The sequence below is a fragment of the Myotis lucifugus genome, unplaced genomic scaffold (assembly GCF_000147115.1).
Source record: "Myotis lucifugus unplaced genomic scaffold, Myoluc2.0 scaffold_1096, whole genome shotgun sequence".
Lineage (NCBI taxonomy): Eukaryota > Metazoa > Chordata > Mammalia > Chiroptera > Vespertilionidae > Myotis > Myotis lucifugus.
In genome coordinates, this window is record NW_005872144.1 from 1 (window position 1) to 17,405 (window position 17,405).

The following is a 17,405-nucleotide window of genomic DNA, read 5'->3' on the forward strand; positions in this document are numbered from 1 at the left end:
AGGTTTGTGAAGACCGGTCCTTACCCTGAACTGCGAACAAGGGTAAGAGAAGAGGTGCACTTTGCCGAAGTCATCGCCCGTCGACAGGACTTTCTTCTCGTGGGCCCGACAGACGGCATTGATGTCGGTCCCGTCCGAGCCTTCAGGCCACACTCCTAAAACGAAGACCACAGACAGCATGGGAAATACCAGAAACACTGCCACTGCGTGGGGACTGCTTTAAACTCTCACCAGAGTAAAATCGCCCACGTCCCAGGCTTAGACCAGGGCCAAGAGAGCGCTCTGTCTGGTTCTGGGTCTCTCCCTGTTCCTGTGAGCGGCTCACTCCAGGCCTCCCAAGAACCCCTTCAAGGCTCAGCCCTGCTCTGTGGCAGGACAGGAGCAACAACAGGCTCGCTGGGCTCCTACCTTTTGGGGGCCCCTTCTTTTTTGTCCTTTTTTGGGGGGGGGCTTCCTGACAATACAGCACAAAGTGCGCCAGAAACCCTGCTTCTGGACACAATGCCTTTCTTTTGTCCCCAAGTGTCTGATGGGAAGCTGACTAGTTCTCAAGGATGCAGTGTCCTGTTCTTTTTTCCAGGCAACTCTTTATATATGAAAGTCTCTCCCAAGAACTTTTTAACTCTGAGTCTGAGTGTGCCTTTCAGACATTTCCTGGGGTCAGCTCTTTGTGGCTGCTGCTTGCTGACACCAGGCAGGTGTCGTGTCTGCCTGCCGTGGGCCGGGGGAGGCAGCAGCTCTGGCTCTGGTGGGCTGGAAGACTTGCTCTGGGTGGTAACTCGAGGCCCTTGCTAAAGGAACCGTCTTAGGTCCCGGTCGGTTTGAGCGGTAGTGAGCTGTGTGTGAATCTATATCTCCAGCCTACAATTCCACAGTAAACCTAGGGGGTCCTCGCTCTTAAGGCCAGAAACTGGTAAAATGCCAGCTCTAAACAGAGTTATGAAATTCTGACCAAATGACTGACCTATAGTCTTGCAGAAAGAGGTTATAAATACTGTATTGTGGCAATTTAATTTAGATCATTTAGGAATATATTCCTAATCTGAACTTAGAAGTGAAAATTCGAGTTTAAGGACCAAGAAGATGGAGTAATAACTAACAAAGGATGAGTGAATTGACTGAGTGCCGTCTGCTCATCTGCCCAGGAACTCGGGCACAACCATCACACACAGGGAAAGGGTGGACACCGTGTCCTGACTCCTCTCGCCCGGCCCTCCCGGAGCTGCAGGGACTGGGTCCTGCGGGCCTCACACACACAGCGGCTCAGCACGCTGACGAAACTGGCGACTCCGAGGCTCCCTGACCGTTAGGGGAGTATTCTGAAAGTGGACACACTTACATCTGAACCGCGTGAAAGCTGCGGAAACTTACCAAAGACGTGGAATCCCAAAGTGCAGGTGTATGTAGCCCACTCGATGTCTCTTGTAGTTTCCACACTGACGACTTGCTTGCATGCGGAGGGAACCCCTGGAAAAAGCAAACGCAGGTGTGGTGACATCTGAGCAAAAGACCCCTCTCTTTCTGGGGTGTGGCAGGGCCCTCAGGAAAGGGACCGGATCCACCTCCCAGCCCAGGGGAATCGCACTCCTGGCCGGCACTGAGCCCAGCCCGGGGCCTGCGAGGGGCCCACCACTTCCTCGCTGGCTTCCCACCTCCCTCCCTGGGTCTGTTTCCCCCAGTCTGGCTTCTCTTCTCTTTGACCATCCTCTGGCTCCTAGGCCTCCACCTGCTCCTGTGCCCCCTGGAGCCCTGAACACAACTTGAGCTCCCTATCTCTCTCCCTCCCCCACATAGAAGCGCGCGCGCGCGCGCGCGCACACACACACACACACACACACACACACACACACACACACCAATCCCTTTAACCCCAAGCTTATGAAAACCAGTCAACCAAGTACCTATGGCCTCCCAGGTGACTGGTTTGTTCCCCAAATGAGCTCTTACTAGTGAAGTGTGAGACTGTGTCTGAGAAGAGTCTAGAGACCCAGGGCCTGTCCCTGAAAACCTTCCCCCGTTTCTGCCCCGCACAAGGCAGGACCTTGGAGAGGGCGGGAGGGCTGCCCCTGGCTGCCAGCCCTGCTGGAGGGGGCACGGTCCTGGCCCAGGTATCTTCTCCTTCCCTCCACCTCCAGCTGCCTTGCCTGTCCGAGCTCTTCAACAACTGGGTGATCACCCACCTTCCCGTCCCCCCGCTGGCCTTGATGCCTATGGCCTCCTGTCTGGGCCCGATTTCCTTGTTTACAAAAGGGGATGAGCCTGCAAGTGCTGTGGCTCCTGAAGGAGATGGAGGTCAGAGCAGCACTTTTCAGTACCTTCCAGCAGGTGGAGCCCAGGCCCTCATGCTCTGTGCCCTGCCCCCCCCCGCCCTCCCTTACCCCCGGCCATGTTTAGCCAGAGCTGGGCATGCGGCAGGTGCTTGGCAAGTGTTTGCCGAAGCAGAGCACGGCATGCACCATGTGCTCAGTAAGTGCCAGCCATTATGACCCTCACCACTCCCAGGTCCTGCCTGGGCACAGACACCAGCCAGAGGGGTTGGGAGAGGAGGAGGGATCCCAGGGGGCTGCTGTCACCCAGGCGGGAGAGCCTTCATGGTCTGCCTCAGGGGGATGATGTCCCCACGGGGTCCCTCTCACTGTGACGGCTCTGACCCCACTCTCTTCTGCCACAGCTGCCCCCTCCGGCTTCTCTCTGCAGAGCCTGGCCTTCTCCTTCCCGGGGCCCTTATCTCCTCGACAGGACCATGGTCGGCCCGGTCTCAGGCGTCTCAGCGTTGGGAAGGACTTGCAAGGGGCCCGGCCCACCATCTGTTTCACAGAGGACACAGCCGAGGCCCGAGGTGTACGGGAAGCGGGTTTGGCAGGAGGCCAGCTTTGGTCTCAGAGGAAACGTAACCCTGGGTGCTACTCACAGTAAAGGATTTCGTAGTCTCCAGAATTTGACACGAGGAACTGTGAGTTTACAGACCAGTCCAGGTGAGTAATGAAGCTGGAATGACCCTGGGAGAGGAACACAGCCTATGAGGTTCCCGTGTCTGATGAGCTCCTGACCAACAGTAATGACCCCCGACACGGGCATGAGAAATCAGGAGGCTTACCGAGCATTTGCCGACTCGTGTGTACTTCCGCCCATTGTCACTGACTCCGTAGATATAGATACAGTTGTCATGGGAGCCTATTGCTAAGAAATTCCCGTCTACAAAGATATGGCAGATTATAATTCAATTATTAAAAATAAACACTTGATCAATTATAAGGGGTAATGCTAGGTGCCATCACAGATTTAGAAAACAAGTCAGATTAATGAGTTATTTCAAAAAGAAAATGTGTGCTTGAATGACTCCTCTCCCACTTCTAGGACTACCTTTTGGAAATCGCACCTGGCCAGTTCCTCTCCTTATAACACCCTTTCCCGCTCAGAAGTGGAGGGACCGAGGCTCAGTTTGTAAGTGGGGCCACAAGGCCCTCCAGGATGTAGCCACTCACTGCTCACGGAGCTGCAGGTTCTCAGGCCTCTGAACACGGCCTCCTCCCCGGCCTGGGAGGCCCTTCCCGCCTCATCTCTGTGCACACTGCCCCCCTCTGCCTGATTATTGAAAAGATCAACAAAGTTGACAAATCTGTAACTAGATTGACCAAGAAAAAAGGAGAGAAAATACAAGTTACCAGATTCAAGAATGAAAGAAGACTTCACTACCAACCTCAGAAAGATGAAAAGGATTAAAAACAAATGTTATGAACAACTTTATGCCAATAAATTAGACAACTCAGATGTAAAAATCACCAAAACCGACTTAAGAAAAAACAAAACATTTGAATAGATCTATAAGAAGCTGAGAAATTAAATTAGAAATTAAAAACCTTCCTACAAAGAAAAGCCCTGATGGCTCACTGAATTCACATGAATTCTATCAAATATTTAATAAAGAAATAACACCAATCCTTGATAAACTCTTTCAGAAAATGAACAAAGAAGAAACATTTTCCAAGTTTCCCTGTAGGCCAATAGCAGTCTCATAACTAAGCCAGACAAAACCATCACAAGAAAACTTCAGACCAATATCCTTCATAAACATGGATGCAAAAATCCGTAACAGAATATTAAACAGAATCCAGCAAAATATAAAAAGGATTAGATACCATGACCACGTGAGATTTATCCCAGGAATGCAAAGATGGCTTAACATCTGAAATTAATGTAATGCACCATATTGATAAAATGACAAAAACTACATGATCATCTTGATAGATACAGAAAAAGCATTTGGCAAATTCTAACACCCATTCATAATAAAAACCAACCAGATTAGGAATGGAAGGGAACTTCCTCATGATATTTAACAATAAATGACTGTTTCACCCTAAGACTGGGAGCAAGGCTAGGACCCATTTTGCCATTTCTGTTCATCATCACATTGGAGGTTCTAGCAAATGCAATAAGGAAAAAAATAAAGGCACCCAGATTTAAAAAGATGAGTAAAACTGTCATTGTTTGCAGATGACATGCTCCTGTATGAAGAAAATCCCAAGAATTTTACACACAAAGAAACCTACTAAAACTAATAAAAGAGTTTAGAAAAGTCACAGATATAAGATCCATGTGCAAAAAAAATTTATTTCTCTATACTAGCAAACTACATTCTGAAAACAAAAGAAAAAACAACTTCATTCACAATGGCATAAAAAGCAACTTGGGAACAAATTTAACAACGGAAGTATAAGACTTGTGCACTGAGAACTGTAAAACATTGCTGATAAAAATTGAAGATCTAAATAAATGGAGAGACATTCTAAGTTCAAGGATTATAAGACTCAATCTTGTAAAGATAGCAATTCTCCCCATATTGATCTATAACAGCGGTTCTCAACCTGTGGGTCGTGACCCCTTTGGCGGTCGAACGACCCTTTCACAGGGGTCGCCTAAGACCATCCTGCATAGCAGATATTTACATTATGATTCATAACAGTAGCAACATTACAGTTATGAAGTAGCAATGAAAATAATTTTATGGTTGGGTCACAACATGAGGAACTGCATTTAAAGGGCCAGAAGGTTGAGAATCCTGGTAGATTTTAAAATTAGAACTTGACAAGTTGATTCTAAAATTTACATAGACATGATAAGGACCTAAAATAAGTCAAACAATTTTGAAAAAGAACAGAATTGGAGTAATTACACTATTCAATTTTAAAAATTACTGCAAAAGTACAATAATCAAAATTGTGTGATACTGGTATATGGTTAGATATATAAATGAAGGAATAGAACTGAGAATCTTGACATTAACCTTTATATTTATTGCTAATGGATTTTCTGTTGTTGTTAATCCTCACCTGAGGATATTTTCCATTGTTTTTTAGAGAGAGTGGAAGGGAGGAGAGAGACACAGAGAGAGAAACATCGATGTGAGAGAGACACATCAATTAGGTGCCTCCCACATGGGATCGAGCCAGCAACCCGAATATGTGCCCTTGACCAGAATTGAACCCAGGACTCTTCAGTCTTCGGGCTGACACTCTATCCACTGAGCCAAATCGGCTAGGGCATGTTAATGGACTTTTGACAAAAGTGTCAAGATAATCCAATAGGGATAGAATTGTATTTTCAACAAATGGTGATGGGACAACTGGATATCTTCATGCAGAATAAATAAACTTAGACTGACCTCTCACCATACACAAGCATTAACTCAAAAATGGATCATAGACCTACATATAATGGCTAAAACAATAACCTTTCTAAAAGTAAGCATAGGAGAAAATCTTTGTGACTTTTGACTATGACACCATAACAAGATCCATAAAAGAATAAAATGGATAAACTGGACTTCATCAAAATTAAAACATCTGCTTTTTTAGACCCCATTAAGAAAATGAAAAGACAAGCCATACACTGAGAGAAAACATTTGCAAATCATATAGCTGATAAAGACCTCATAGAATATAGAAAGAGTTCTTACAACTCAGTAGTAAGATAAGCAACCCAATTAAAAATGGGCAAAATATTTGGGTAGAGAGTTCATCAAAGAAGATACAGAAATGACTGGTAGATACATGAAGAGATGCTTAACCTCTCTGACAGTCTTTATGGAAATGTATCTTAAAACCACCTGAGAAACCACTACACCTCTATTAGGAGGGCTCTACTGAAAAAGACAGACTATGGCAGGTGTTGGTGAGGATGTGGAGAAACTAGACCCCTGACACAGTGTTGGTGGGACTGTAAAGTGGGGCAGCCACTTTGGAAAGCATTTTCATCAGATGTTAAACATAAATTCACCCTATGATCCACCAATTCCACTCCTAGGAATTCACCCGAGCAAAATGAAAACAAATGTCTACAAAAAGTACATATCATAACTGTTCATAGCAGCGTTACTCCTAATAACCAAAACACAGAAACAATCCTAGTGTCTGTTAACTGATAAATGAATAAAGAAAATGTGGTATATCCACAAAATGGAATACCATCCAGTAATTAAAAAGGGATATATAGGGGGGATAAATGGTGATGGAAGTAGACCTGACTTGGAGTGGTGAACACACACTACAATATATAGTTAATGTATTATAGGAATAATTTTATTAACCAATGCCACCCCCAAAATTCAATTAAAAAAGGAATAAAGTACTGATACATGCACAATAACATAAATTAATCTCAAAAACATTATTCTAAAAAGAAGAAGCCTATGTAACAGGCTACATGTTGTCTTATTCCACTGATATGAAATGTCCAGAACAGGCCATTCGAAGATCAGCACAGCACATTAGAGGGTGCCAGAACTGGGGGTGGAGGCGGAGATTAATTGCTAACGGACTGTGGTGATGTTGCACAACTCTACTAATTCACTAAGAATCAATGAGTTATACGTTTATAATGGGTAAACTGTCATATGTAGATTATATTTCAATAAAGCTGCTAAAAAAGAGTCCTCACTTTTCTGAGACACAGCAAAGCTGCTAAAAAAGAGTCCTCACTTTTCTGAGACACAGCGATACTAACGGAAGAAAGGCTAAGATGTCTGTGAACTGCTTCAAAATGACATGGGGGCAGCGGGGCTCTAATAAAAGACATGAACGAGACTGGCTGAGAGTCCGTAGTGCTGCAGCAGGTGACGGATACACGGGGGCTCATTATGCTCTTCTGTCCAGTTTTGTTTGTTTAAAAATTTCCATAATAAAGAGTTAGACAACAACACAAGCATAGTGACCATTCTGGGGAGGCGTGTGAAACTTCCTGTAAAGACATCTGCACAGAACCTCCCGGGGCGGTGCGCGCTCACCTGGCGAGTACCGCATGACGGACAGCTGCTCGTTCCCATCCGTGTGCACGGTGACCAAGTCTTTTGTTTCTGTGTCAAACACAAACCACCTGTTGCCAACAGGAGAAAAGTACAATACGTGGTTTAGTGGAGGGTGAAGCAAGACTATTACAATAACAGTCAGACTATTAGAAACTTTAACCTAAGGGCTTAATAAGTCCTCTGTATTACTTAGCAAGAACACCATTCCCAGCTTCCATGTACAGAATAGGTCCTACTTGCGAGCATACCCTACCATGGAGCACACCCTGACACCAGGAATGATTGGTTACCGAGGCTATGACGGCTTCCTTAGGTCTGAGTTTTGTCACTTCCATGTAAAAGGAGGGACAGCTCTGGGCAGAGAAGCGGGGCCAACACCTAACTCGGGGTTGTGGCCACAGGAAGTGGCAAAGGGACCCCCTGCATGGCCCCACCGCAGGGTGAAGCAGAACAGGTGCCGGGGTGGGGCTGGGACACCCTCAGGGGTGGTGATGTGCCCAACTGCATGGAGTGTCTGACCTCCGGGAATGCTGGCGTGCAACCAGCCGGGTGAAAGAAACGATGGAGGGAACGGAAGAGTGAGCAGAGGGCTGGTGTCTGAGGTTAACCCCTCTGGGCTGTTTCCTCAGCTGTCAGGTGGGGGTTGGGGCCCAGAACCACTGTGCAGACCCAGGGCTAAGTCAGTGCAGGCTGTAACAGATGCAGAAATGGTCCGAATCCCTAATAAGGACACAGCACTCGGCAAATGTCCAACAGCGGATGACCCACTCTCCAAGCGGAGAGGCGGGAGCTCCAGCACCGATCTGCTGCCTGGCCTTCGGAGGCACAGTAAGTGTGAGCTGAGTCTGAATCTGAGGCTCGGGATCGGGGCGGTTTCTAAAATTCTGAAAGGGCAGCATTTAAAGCATTTTAAATTCTCAGTGCTGTGAAATGCTTCCTTGCTCGATTCCGAATTGAGGTTCCTCCCACCACGGGCAGCAGAGGGCTCGAGGAGCAACTCATCCTGTGAAACTGGATACAAGGGTGTGTGTGTGCGTGCGTGCGTGTGTACATGTGCACGTGTGTGCATGTGCCTAGTGTGTGCCTGTGCATGCACGTGTGTGCTCCTCCAGGAGGGGGCCACAGCTTCCCCCAGGGCCAAAACGTGAAGGACCCTGTCTTCATTTCCCTTTGGGGTTCTGGCCTCACTTGGTAAGTCACCAGAGGCTGGGGAAACACACTCCCTGAACCGTGAGCACAGCGCACTGCTGTGGACTTACCTCCCGGTCAGTGTTCCAACTGCAACCACAGACCCTGAAGGATGAAAACCAGAAGACTGAGCTGGATCCTAAAATATTTTAAAGGAAGTGTAAATTGATGGCCAGACAGCACGGTAGCATAAAAACACAGCACAGCCCTAGTCCCTCAGGGCCGTGTGGCCCCATTTTAAATCTCTTTCCTCTCCAGGGAGGAAACTGGGACTTTCCCTTTCTGTCTCACACCCTTTCACAGCTACAGTAGTCAGGTGGCAGGCAGGAAGTGTGCGCCCGTCCTCTAAGTCCTGGGAGCCGGCGCAGGTGACCCCAGGCCGCGGGGTGAGCGCCATCGGTTGGGACGCATGCCCACTGCACCTGTGCCGTTAGTTAGGTGGACTCTGGTTGAGTGTGGGGCAGCCTGGAGCCCTGGAAGGATCAGAGATGAGCAAGGCCCGCTCCCACTTGGGTCTGGGGGTACACACACGTGTTCAATGCTAACTGATACAAGATGGAACGTGGTGGGTGACAAGCTGTGGGGTCCCAGGAGCCGGGAGTCAGAGGAGGCAGACAGGGAGGCTGGGCGGAGGCTGGGTGGAGGCAGACGGCCTGACTCCGCCTTCTGCCACAGGAGGACCCCTCGGTGGTGAATGTGGAAGTAGACACACCGGTATTTTGGGGGATCAAGGGTTAAGGGGACAGTAACGTGATAAAAAAGGTGGAAGCAATGTAGTTTGGGGCCCAGCTGAGAAACGGCAGTGGGTTTACGATGCCGAGTTCACGGGGTGGGGGACGGGGAAGCGTGCGGTGACACTGGGAATGGGGCTGCGTTGCTATGCTAAGGACTGTGGTCACTAGGAAATAGCACAGTGAGTGGTCTTTTTCTTCCAGGAGAAAGAGTGCAGGATCGAATCTGTGACAGACAGAGGGTCACCTGGCAGGGTGTTTAGGACACACTGAAGTGAGAAGAGGTTAATCCCGGGAAGACAAGGAAAGAGCAGCAAGGGAAACAGAATTGGGAGAAGGAGAAACTTCTGGATAAACTAAGAAGATGCGACCAGAAGCTCTTCCGGTATTGATTCTGTTATTGCGACGCTTTTTCCAAAGTGGGAGCTGTAGTGAAGCTCAGGCCGCCACGGTCACACAGACAGAGGTCACGGCCCCTCGAGGCTCCAGCAAATCATTCGTGAGATGAAGGCACTGAGGTTCAGGGAGGTCTTGTCCAGGCCACATGGCCAGAGGAGAAAGGCGGCAGGACTTAACTCTGGATGTTTCTGGCGTCCGGGTCAGTCCCCACCCTTATGCAGGTGGAGGGAGCTCACAGCCTGGTGCAGGAGCCGGCGTGTGCCCGGGTTGCTTTCAGCAGGGCTCTGTGCTGGCCGAGGCCTCAGGGCCGGCCACCCTCCCGGACCGCCACTGTCCCTGCTGTGCCGGTGGCTGCTGTCAGATCTGCACAAACCCCTCATGTATTTTTCATACATGAAGCCCCTGCGTGGGGACAGGTACAAGGCAGGACCTCCTGTAGCCATGCCCTGCCACCCCGGGCCACCCCTCAGGCTCTGGCATCCCATGATCTGCTCTCCCAGCGACCTGACCTTCCCTGAAAGCAAAAAGCAGGCGGCGGAGACTCAGATCGGCGCGCTGGGGCATGCTGGCAACTGTGCGGGCTGCAGGGCGTGTGGGTCACAGAGGAGCCCCCTAACACGGGGCCCTGCAGGATGTGCTCCTGGCCAACAGCAGTGGGAGCAATGGAAGACCCTGGGTCTGGGATCAGGCTGAGCTGGGTGAACACTGGCTCTGTCACCAACTCAGTGACCTTGGCAAGCGATGTGACGCCTCTAAGCCTCAGTGTCCGAATCAATAAGAGCAGGGTACAAAGACTTCAACTGGCAGGACTGCACCAGGGTCGTTAATGCACCCACGGTGCTCGGTATGCAAACGGCGCTCAATACGTGCAGTCACGGTTGCCTTACGCGTAGGAGGACGGTTCAGCGCTGTGCTATGTGAACTGAGGCCTTTCATAAAAATCACAGAGATGCGGACTTTAAAACGAAAGCTTTGCCGTTATCATCGCGTTGTGGAGAGAAACTGTACGCTTTTAGAACAGTTTATAATTCTCATTCCAAAGGTACATTGTGAACAGAATGCAGGCTCAAACAAGGGCTTCTCAGCTCTAAGCCAGTGGACGGGCGCAGTCAGGAAACCCAACCACCGACTCAGAGGGACTGACTTGCTGTCAAAAAGTTCAACAGTGCCCGGCTGGTGCGGCTCAGTGGTTGAACGTCAACCTATGAACCAGGAGGTCACGGTTAGATTCCTGGTCAGGGCACATGCCTGGGTTGCAGGCTCCATCCCCAGTGTGGGGCGTGCAGGAGGCAGCTGATCAATGATTCTCTCTCATCACTGATGTTTCTCTCTTTCTCTCCCTCTCCCTTCCTCCCTGAGATCAATAAAAATATATTAAAAAAAGAAAAATGTTTGACAGCAACCTTCACAATTACACAGGTGAGACCACTCAGGAACGCTTAAAGCAACACAATTCGAATCGATAAATTAAGTGACATTTGCATCGGGACAATTTAACATCTATCAATTTCATGCAAATAAATAAATGAACATGTTCCAGATGAATTTCTACAAGGAAAATGGATGTAACGTGCACACCTACCTCTATTATCTTGTCCCAGACGGGCCGGTGACCGACGGCGTCCCAGAGAGTGGCATGTCTGTCGTGCCCACAGGTCAGGAACTGGGGCTTGGAGGCGTGGATGGCCAGTCCCCAGAGCTCGTCAGTGTGACCCTAAAGAGCCAAGACATATGCACGCACTCTGAAACACTACAACCAGCATTCGGGAGCTTTCCTTTTCATTCTTTTTTACAATATATTTTTATTGATTTCAGAGAGGAAGGAAGAGGGAGAGATAGAAACATCAGTTGATGAAAGAGAATTATCGATTCTCTTGCACTCCCCACACCTGTGATCGAACCCACAACCCGGGCATGTCCCCTGACTGGGAATTGAACCGTGACCTTCTGGTTCATAGGCTGACTCTCAACCACTGAGCCACGCCGCTGGGCCCGGGAGCTTTCAAGGATTACAAACTAGGCTTGCTGCATGGTTTACAGTTAATCTCATCAGAGTGTCTTCCTCCCCCACCTCAGTCAGGACAGCCAGCGGGAACTCCCGCAGCGCAGACAGGCTGTGCTCATATAAAACACAGCAGTAGCCCCCTCTGTATGGTGCTTTATCAGCTTCTCACATTCTGTAACAGGGATGGAGGGGGTGGGCCTACGGGACGCACCTGAGTGATGGCCGAGAAGTCCCCTGACAGCGTGCCCTGCAGGACAAAGTTCCTGGTGGTGCCTATCAAGATCACGTCGCCTTTCCCCTCGGCCACCGTCCGTATCGGACCAAACTGTTCTGGAATCTGCATTGAAAAGAGAAGATGGAAGGCGTCATTAAAAATACTTGCTTATATACCATGACGACAGCTCCTGTCACACACACATACATACACACACAGCTATACACGGAGAGACAGGGAAAGGTCCACAATCAAATGGCTGAGTGAATGATCAAAACCCCAAATCTTACTTTTAAACTCTGAACATTTTATATTCCTTAAAAAACCCAGAAAACCCAGCAAGAGTAAGGCTGTTAAAAAAATAATAAAGAGTAAAGCATTTTTTGCCTGGCTGATGTGGCTCAGTGGTTGAGTGTCAACCTATGAACCCAGGAGGTCACAGTTTGATTCTTGGTCAGGGCACATGCTGGGTTCTGGGCTCCATCCCCAGTAGAAGGCGTACAGGGATGTGTGTCTCTCTCACATTGATGTTTCTTTCTATCTCTCTCCTCTCTCTCTCTCTCCCCTTCTATCCCCTTCCATTCTCTCTAGAAAAACAACAACACACAACTCCGTGAAAGGGAAAGTGATTTCCAAGTTCAGATGAAAGCCTTCCTTTATTAAGAGCAATAATCAGAAAGCCAAGTTCTTCTACAACCAAAGCACGGTGCGGCACTCTCTGATGGAACGCGGGCTACAAGGTGTAACGAGTGTGAGAACCTGCCTTCCAGGTAGGAAATGCGCTCAGCGTGCCCACTCTCCGGTGGGGAGAAAGACCATCGACTGTCAGACTGATGCGCTATCCGTCTGCTCATAATTTCCTGGGGTCTGGGGGCGAGTGTGGAGGGAATATTGGATTTCTCGCCTCTGGCTCCTGCCGTCTGCAGGCTGCTAACCAGGTAAAAGGGGGTGAAAGAGATGGCCAAGGTCTCAGAGCTCACGAGAGAACATGCTGGCACTCAGTCAGGTGCAAAGTAGATACTCAATAAACATGAGCTCAAAGCAATAATGTCTCCAAAGCAACACCCTGGAGATTACAGTGAACAAAAGGAGAAAGATTTTAATGGTAAGTAAGAACGTAGACAATATTCCCTTGGAAAAGTGAGATTGGTTCTATTATAAAAATATTCTAAATGTGAAATATGTTACCACCTCAGATTTTATACATCGAATCCCATGTTAATAGTTGTACTTAAACTGCCTCCAGGATTTTAATAAAATACTACACTACTTAATAAAATTTTATCTAAACAACTTTCAAAACTGTAGGCTAAAGATTTCAAACCAACAAGGAAACTGGTTAGGACAACAGTTGAAGGTTCAAAACGGATGTCAATAGTACTGCTTGCTGTCTTACCTCAGTTTTATGAAGTTTCTGATAGTTTCCATTCCAAGAAATGAGCTTCCGGTCCTTCCCGCCTCCCGACACCAGGGTGCCGTCCCTTAACATACAAAGTGCAAAAATACCACCCTCGTGGGCCCCTTGAATGGCATAGCTTATTCGATTCGTACCTAGACACACCAAGAAAACCATCCTTAGTCCCTTGCGAAGAGGCTCACCTCTGCCCGTCGCTTCCACTCTTATTTTAAAGTTGACATTGTCGGTTAGAACATCACGGACGTGTAAATCTAGCTATAAAGGGTCTGATCTGCAGACGTTCACAGAGCACCAGGCAGGCACGGGCAGGATTACTGTACAGTTAAGGAAACTTGCTGATGGGAAGGTAGTGTGAAGAGAACCCAGGGACCCGAGCTCAGAACGGGGACTCGAGTCTGGGGACCTGTGTCTCTGGCCAAGCGACTTACCTGTCCTACCTCAGTTTCCCCTCTGCTTTTCCCACTGGCCTGTTCTAAGGGGGAAGAAAACACTGTAGCAAGCACCCGGCACCCAGAGGAGCGGGGACTCCACAGAAGTCACCCCATTGGCTGGAAATAACACCGAGGGTCTCTCCCACCTTCACCACAGCCCGAACTCTAAGGTCCTGAGCCAGGGATGGTGTACTTTTCCTTTTCCTGGCACACGGTGAGCGTGCACAACTGCTCACTGAATGTTACTGAATGGACGTTCTCTGAGTGACGGCTCCTCCGTACCACGCTGTTTGCTCACTGGCACGGGGGACTCGGGTGTGACTCATCTGTATGCCCCGGCGTCTAGCACGCTGCCTCTCACATACTGGTGATCGATAACATCTGCCAAATGCTACGTGAACCAGATACTTATTAAATATTCCATGGCTAAGCAAACAGTCATGGATGCCTTCATGCTTACGATGTTACTAGATCTCCTAATAAAGCTATTATTCCGTCATAACATCTGGGCTTAACCAGTCTTTTAGGATGACGGAGGGTCACGGACCCTTCCCTCCCTTTTCCTCTGCTCCTGTGCATGTATGTACCTGCATACCGTGGGGTTTCACAGCCAGCCTGTGGACTCACTGAGAGACAATTCTTACAGAAGTCGCCTTTGACTTTTCAGAACACCGCCAAAGCGTCAGCTCTGGGAGCAACCAGGCGTTACCTTTTCCCCAGACCAGGATGTTGCCACTCGAGTCTCCGGTAATGGTGTCGCCGTTTTCAGAAAAAGTCACACAGAGAACAAACTTTGGCTTCTCTTGCTTCTGCAAATGTTGTAAATGCATAAATACAGTCAGTCAAGGCAGCCTTTCGTCTGTGTTAACACTCTCTAGACTCACGATAATCCCAGCTGGATGGAGCCCCCACACTGATGCTTTTCATGTTCATCTACCGTTACGTCACTTACGCTGTGAGATGACCTGCTCTAAAGAAATTCCTGGGATGTATAACGTTGCAGGCAGTTCGAGCGGAGGAAGGTGTTGGAGGGGGCTTAGGGGTGGGTGTTGTTGTTATGACTACAGTCCGTGGAGCGGGGTCCTGGCCCCAGAATAAAGATACTCTAACTCCATCTCCGGGTGTAGCAGCATTGTCCCCACAGAGAAGATGTGCTGTTCCCCGGGCTCTCACAAGGCCCCACGTGGCCTGACTAAAAGGCAGAGTGTCACCACCCTTGGCAGAGGTGGGCTCCCCAGATGACCCCTAAGTGCCTTCTCGGCTGCTCTTGGCCATCATGGCCGCTCCGGGCATCCTTTCCCTGTGCGCCCGTGTCGGCCCACCTTCCCCCTCGGCCTCACCACTGTCATCCCCATGACACAGGGGCTCCCCAATCCTGTTAGGGATCTGGATCTGGGAATAGTCTTTGTCACGACACCCCCACTTGCACCCCCGCACTGGCCACTGAAAAAATTCTGAGACCGGATGCCTGACAGCTCCCTGGTCATAAGCAAAGCTGGTCACCAGACACTCAGTGAAAACAAACTACCAATGTAATTGAACTTCACCTCGAACAATCCTTGCTTCTTAATGAGGCAGTTTCCTTCTAGCGTCCAAAAGTAGAGGTGTGATTTTCCGCAGGTGACGATGATGTTGGTGTCGGTGGGGTGGAAGTCCACGGCAAACACAGCTTCATTGGAGCACTGAGCGAAACAGGACACTCACATGTCTCAGATCTCGCAAGACCCCACAAATAAACCACGCCCTCAAGCTAAGCCCCAGCCTCTCCGTTTTCCCCATTGAATTTATCGTCTATAAACACCAAGCCTGTGGCCTTGACCTCTCCTGTCTCTCTCCTCCACTGGCCCGTGGCCTGAGGGCAGGGCAGGGGCCCTCTCTCTGTGAGGACCCATCACAGGAGTGGGCGCAGAGCAGGCCCAGCAGCGGGCATTTGCTGAAGGAGGGGCAGGGGCAGGAGGGGACTTAACAGCAAGCATTTGCCCTCCTCATCCAGGCATGGATCCCAGTCCCGGCCCAACAGCAGAATCAGCTGGGGTGCGTCTCGTGCAGGTGCCAGGCCTTGTCCCCATCTAGTGACGGGACCTCGAGGAGGGCCTAGGAGTCTGCGTGTTACACAGCTCCACTGCTCCTGGACATTCGGCACCACTCGCCCTGGGAGTCCCTCCTGGGACTGGGCCGGTGGGATGCAGGAATGCAGCTCTTTGGGTTACCCTTCACCCCGTTATCTCGTTCCTATGCACCCTGGCCAGAGGAACGAGACCCTGCCTGCTCCTTCCGCTTGATAATCAGTTACACCTTCTCACACCTGGATAACAACTTGCCTCTGGTTACTGCCCACCTAGCAACGTAGCAGGAATGTCAGCACTTGACCAGATACTAGAGGCATGAACACAGGTGCCAGGAGATTAGTCTACAGCAGGGGTGGGCAAACTTTTTGACTCGAGGGCCACCATGGGTTCTTAAACTGGACCAGAGGGCCGGAACAAAAGCATGGATGGAGTGTTTGTGTGAACTAATATAAATTCAAAGTAAACATCATTACATAAAAGGGTACGGTCTTTTTTTTTTTTAGTTTTATTCATTTCAAACGGGCCGGATCCGGCCCGCGGGCCGTAGTTTGCCCACGGCTGGTCTACAGGGTCTGCACCCAGACTTGCAAGTGAGAAGGTGCCCAGTGCTACCCCTCATGTCGAGTAAGATGACTCAATGCTAATCTTAATGTGAGGGAAGCAAGGTTATCTAAGGTTCATGGATGCTGGGATGAGAAATAAGTTGATTCTATAAAGTAGACTGAACCATGACTTAACAGGGGGAAACATAAGAAAGGGTTTGGGAAGTTCACTGCTATTTTGTGCAGAACGGATCAAAGGTGGGAGAGAGAAACCCTAAGGGCACCAGCCTGGGACCCGGCGTGGCCCCTCCTTCCCCAGTCCTGAGCTCTGGGCCCTGGGCTGGCGGTCGGTCAGACCTCCTCCCCCCACCCCTCCCGGCCCCTCCCTGCCTGGGACTCAGTGTCACTGCACCTCCAGTGCCTGCTCGCTCGACATTTGGGTACACAGGGTACACTTGGCATTTGTGGAATCAAAGCGAGGAAAAGTGAACAAATGAATTAAAAGGGCCGTGGCTGTACAATGAGGTCGGCAAACCCTGGCAGACATTGTGAAGAGAGGAAGCAACCTGCCAGGCTTGTGCATGGCATCCTGGGAGGGGAGGGGTGGGCCGGGCCACAGGGATGCTGGGGCAGGTGTCCCTCGAGGCTGCCGTGGGATGGGGACCTGCAGCCCTCTGAGAAGCAGGGAAGTGGCCAGCAGCCCGTGGCCTGAGAAGGCTCCACATGGAGAAGGACAGCGTGGCCAGTGCCAGGCTGGGAGAGAGACCTTGACGTCCGCCAGCCGCTCCTCCCGCTGCCAGTCCCACACCGACAGCACGTGGTCGTTGGAATCGTCCACAGCACACAGGTTGCTCCCTCCATTCTGAAAAAGAGAAGTATTCCCGGGAAGACTACATTTGAGGACAAACAGGTCGAGTGTGATTAAAAATGAACGATAATTTTACTTTTAACATGGAGTCTGCCGCATGTCGGCTAAAGAATATTTGCCGATTGCCTTTGAGACCTGCTGACGTGGGCGGATAGACAAGGAGAGCTGGTGAAGGGGGGCTGATGAAGGGACAGCAGCAGGAGAGGGGTTTCGGGGGGCTCCCCGCAGCAGGTCC

General features: G+C 49.7%; 1 protein-coding gene across 1 annotated transcript in view; it reads right to left on the reverse strand.

Moving 5' to 3' along the window:
- Positions 1-24: 24 nt before the first annotated feature.
- LOC102428259 (echinoderm microtubule-associated protein-like 1) overlaps positions 25-17,405 on the reverse strand; it is a gene marked incomplete at its 3' end in the record, with an annotated part of 54,947 nt that continues 37,566 nt past the window's right edge. The window contains exons 9-20 of the mRNA XM_006107298.1: positions 17,069-17,164; positions 15,239-15,373; positions 14,401-14,500; positions 13,240-13,394; positions 11,841-11,966; positions 11,207-11,338; positions 8,566-8,633; positions 7,286-7,374; positions 3,098-3,195; positions 2,912-2,999; positions 1,372-1,467; positions 25-155 (exon numbers count right to left, since the gene is read on the reverse strand). Of these exons, the coding sequence (XP_006107360.1) occupies positions 25-155; positions 1,372-1,467; positions 2,912-2,999; positions 3,098-3,195; positions 7,286-7,374; positions 8,566-8,633; positions 11,207-11,338; positions 11,841-11,966; positions 13,240-13,394; positions 14,401-14,500; positions 15,239-15,373; positions 17,069-17,164 (1,314 nt within the window). The remainder of the gene's footprint in view (positions 156-1,371; positions 1,468-2,911; positions 3,000-3,097; positions 3,196-7,285; positions 7,375-8,565; positions 8,634-11,206; positions 11,339-11,840; positions 11,967-13,239; positions 13,395-14,400; positions 14,501-15,238; positions 15,374-17,068; positions 17,165-17,405) is intronic.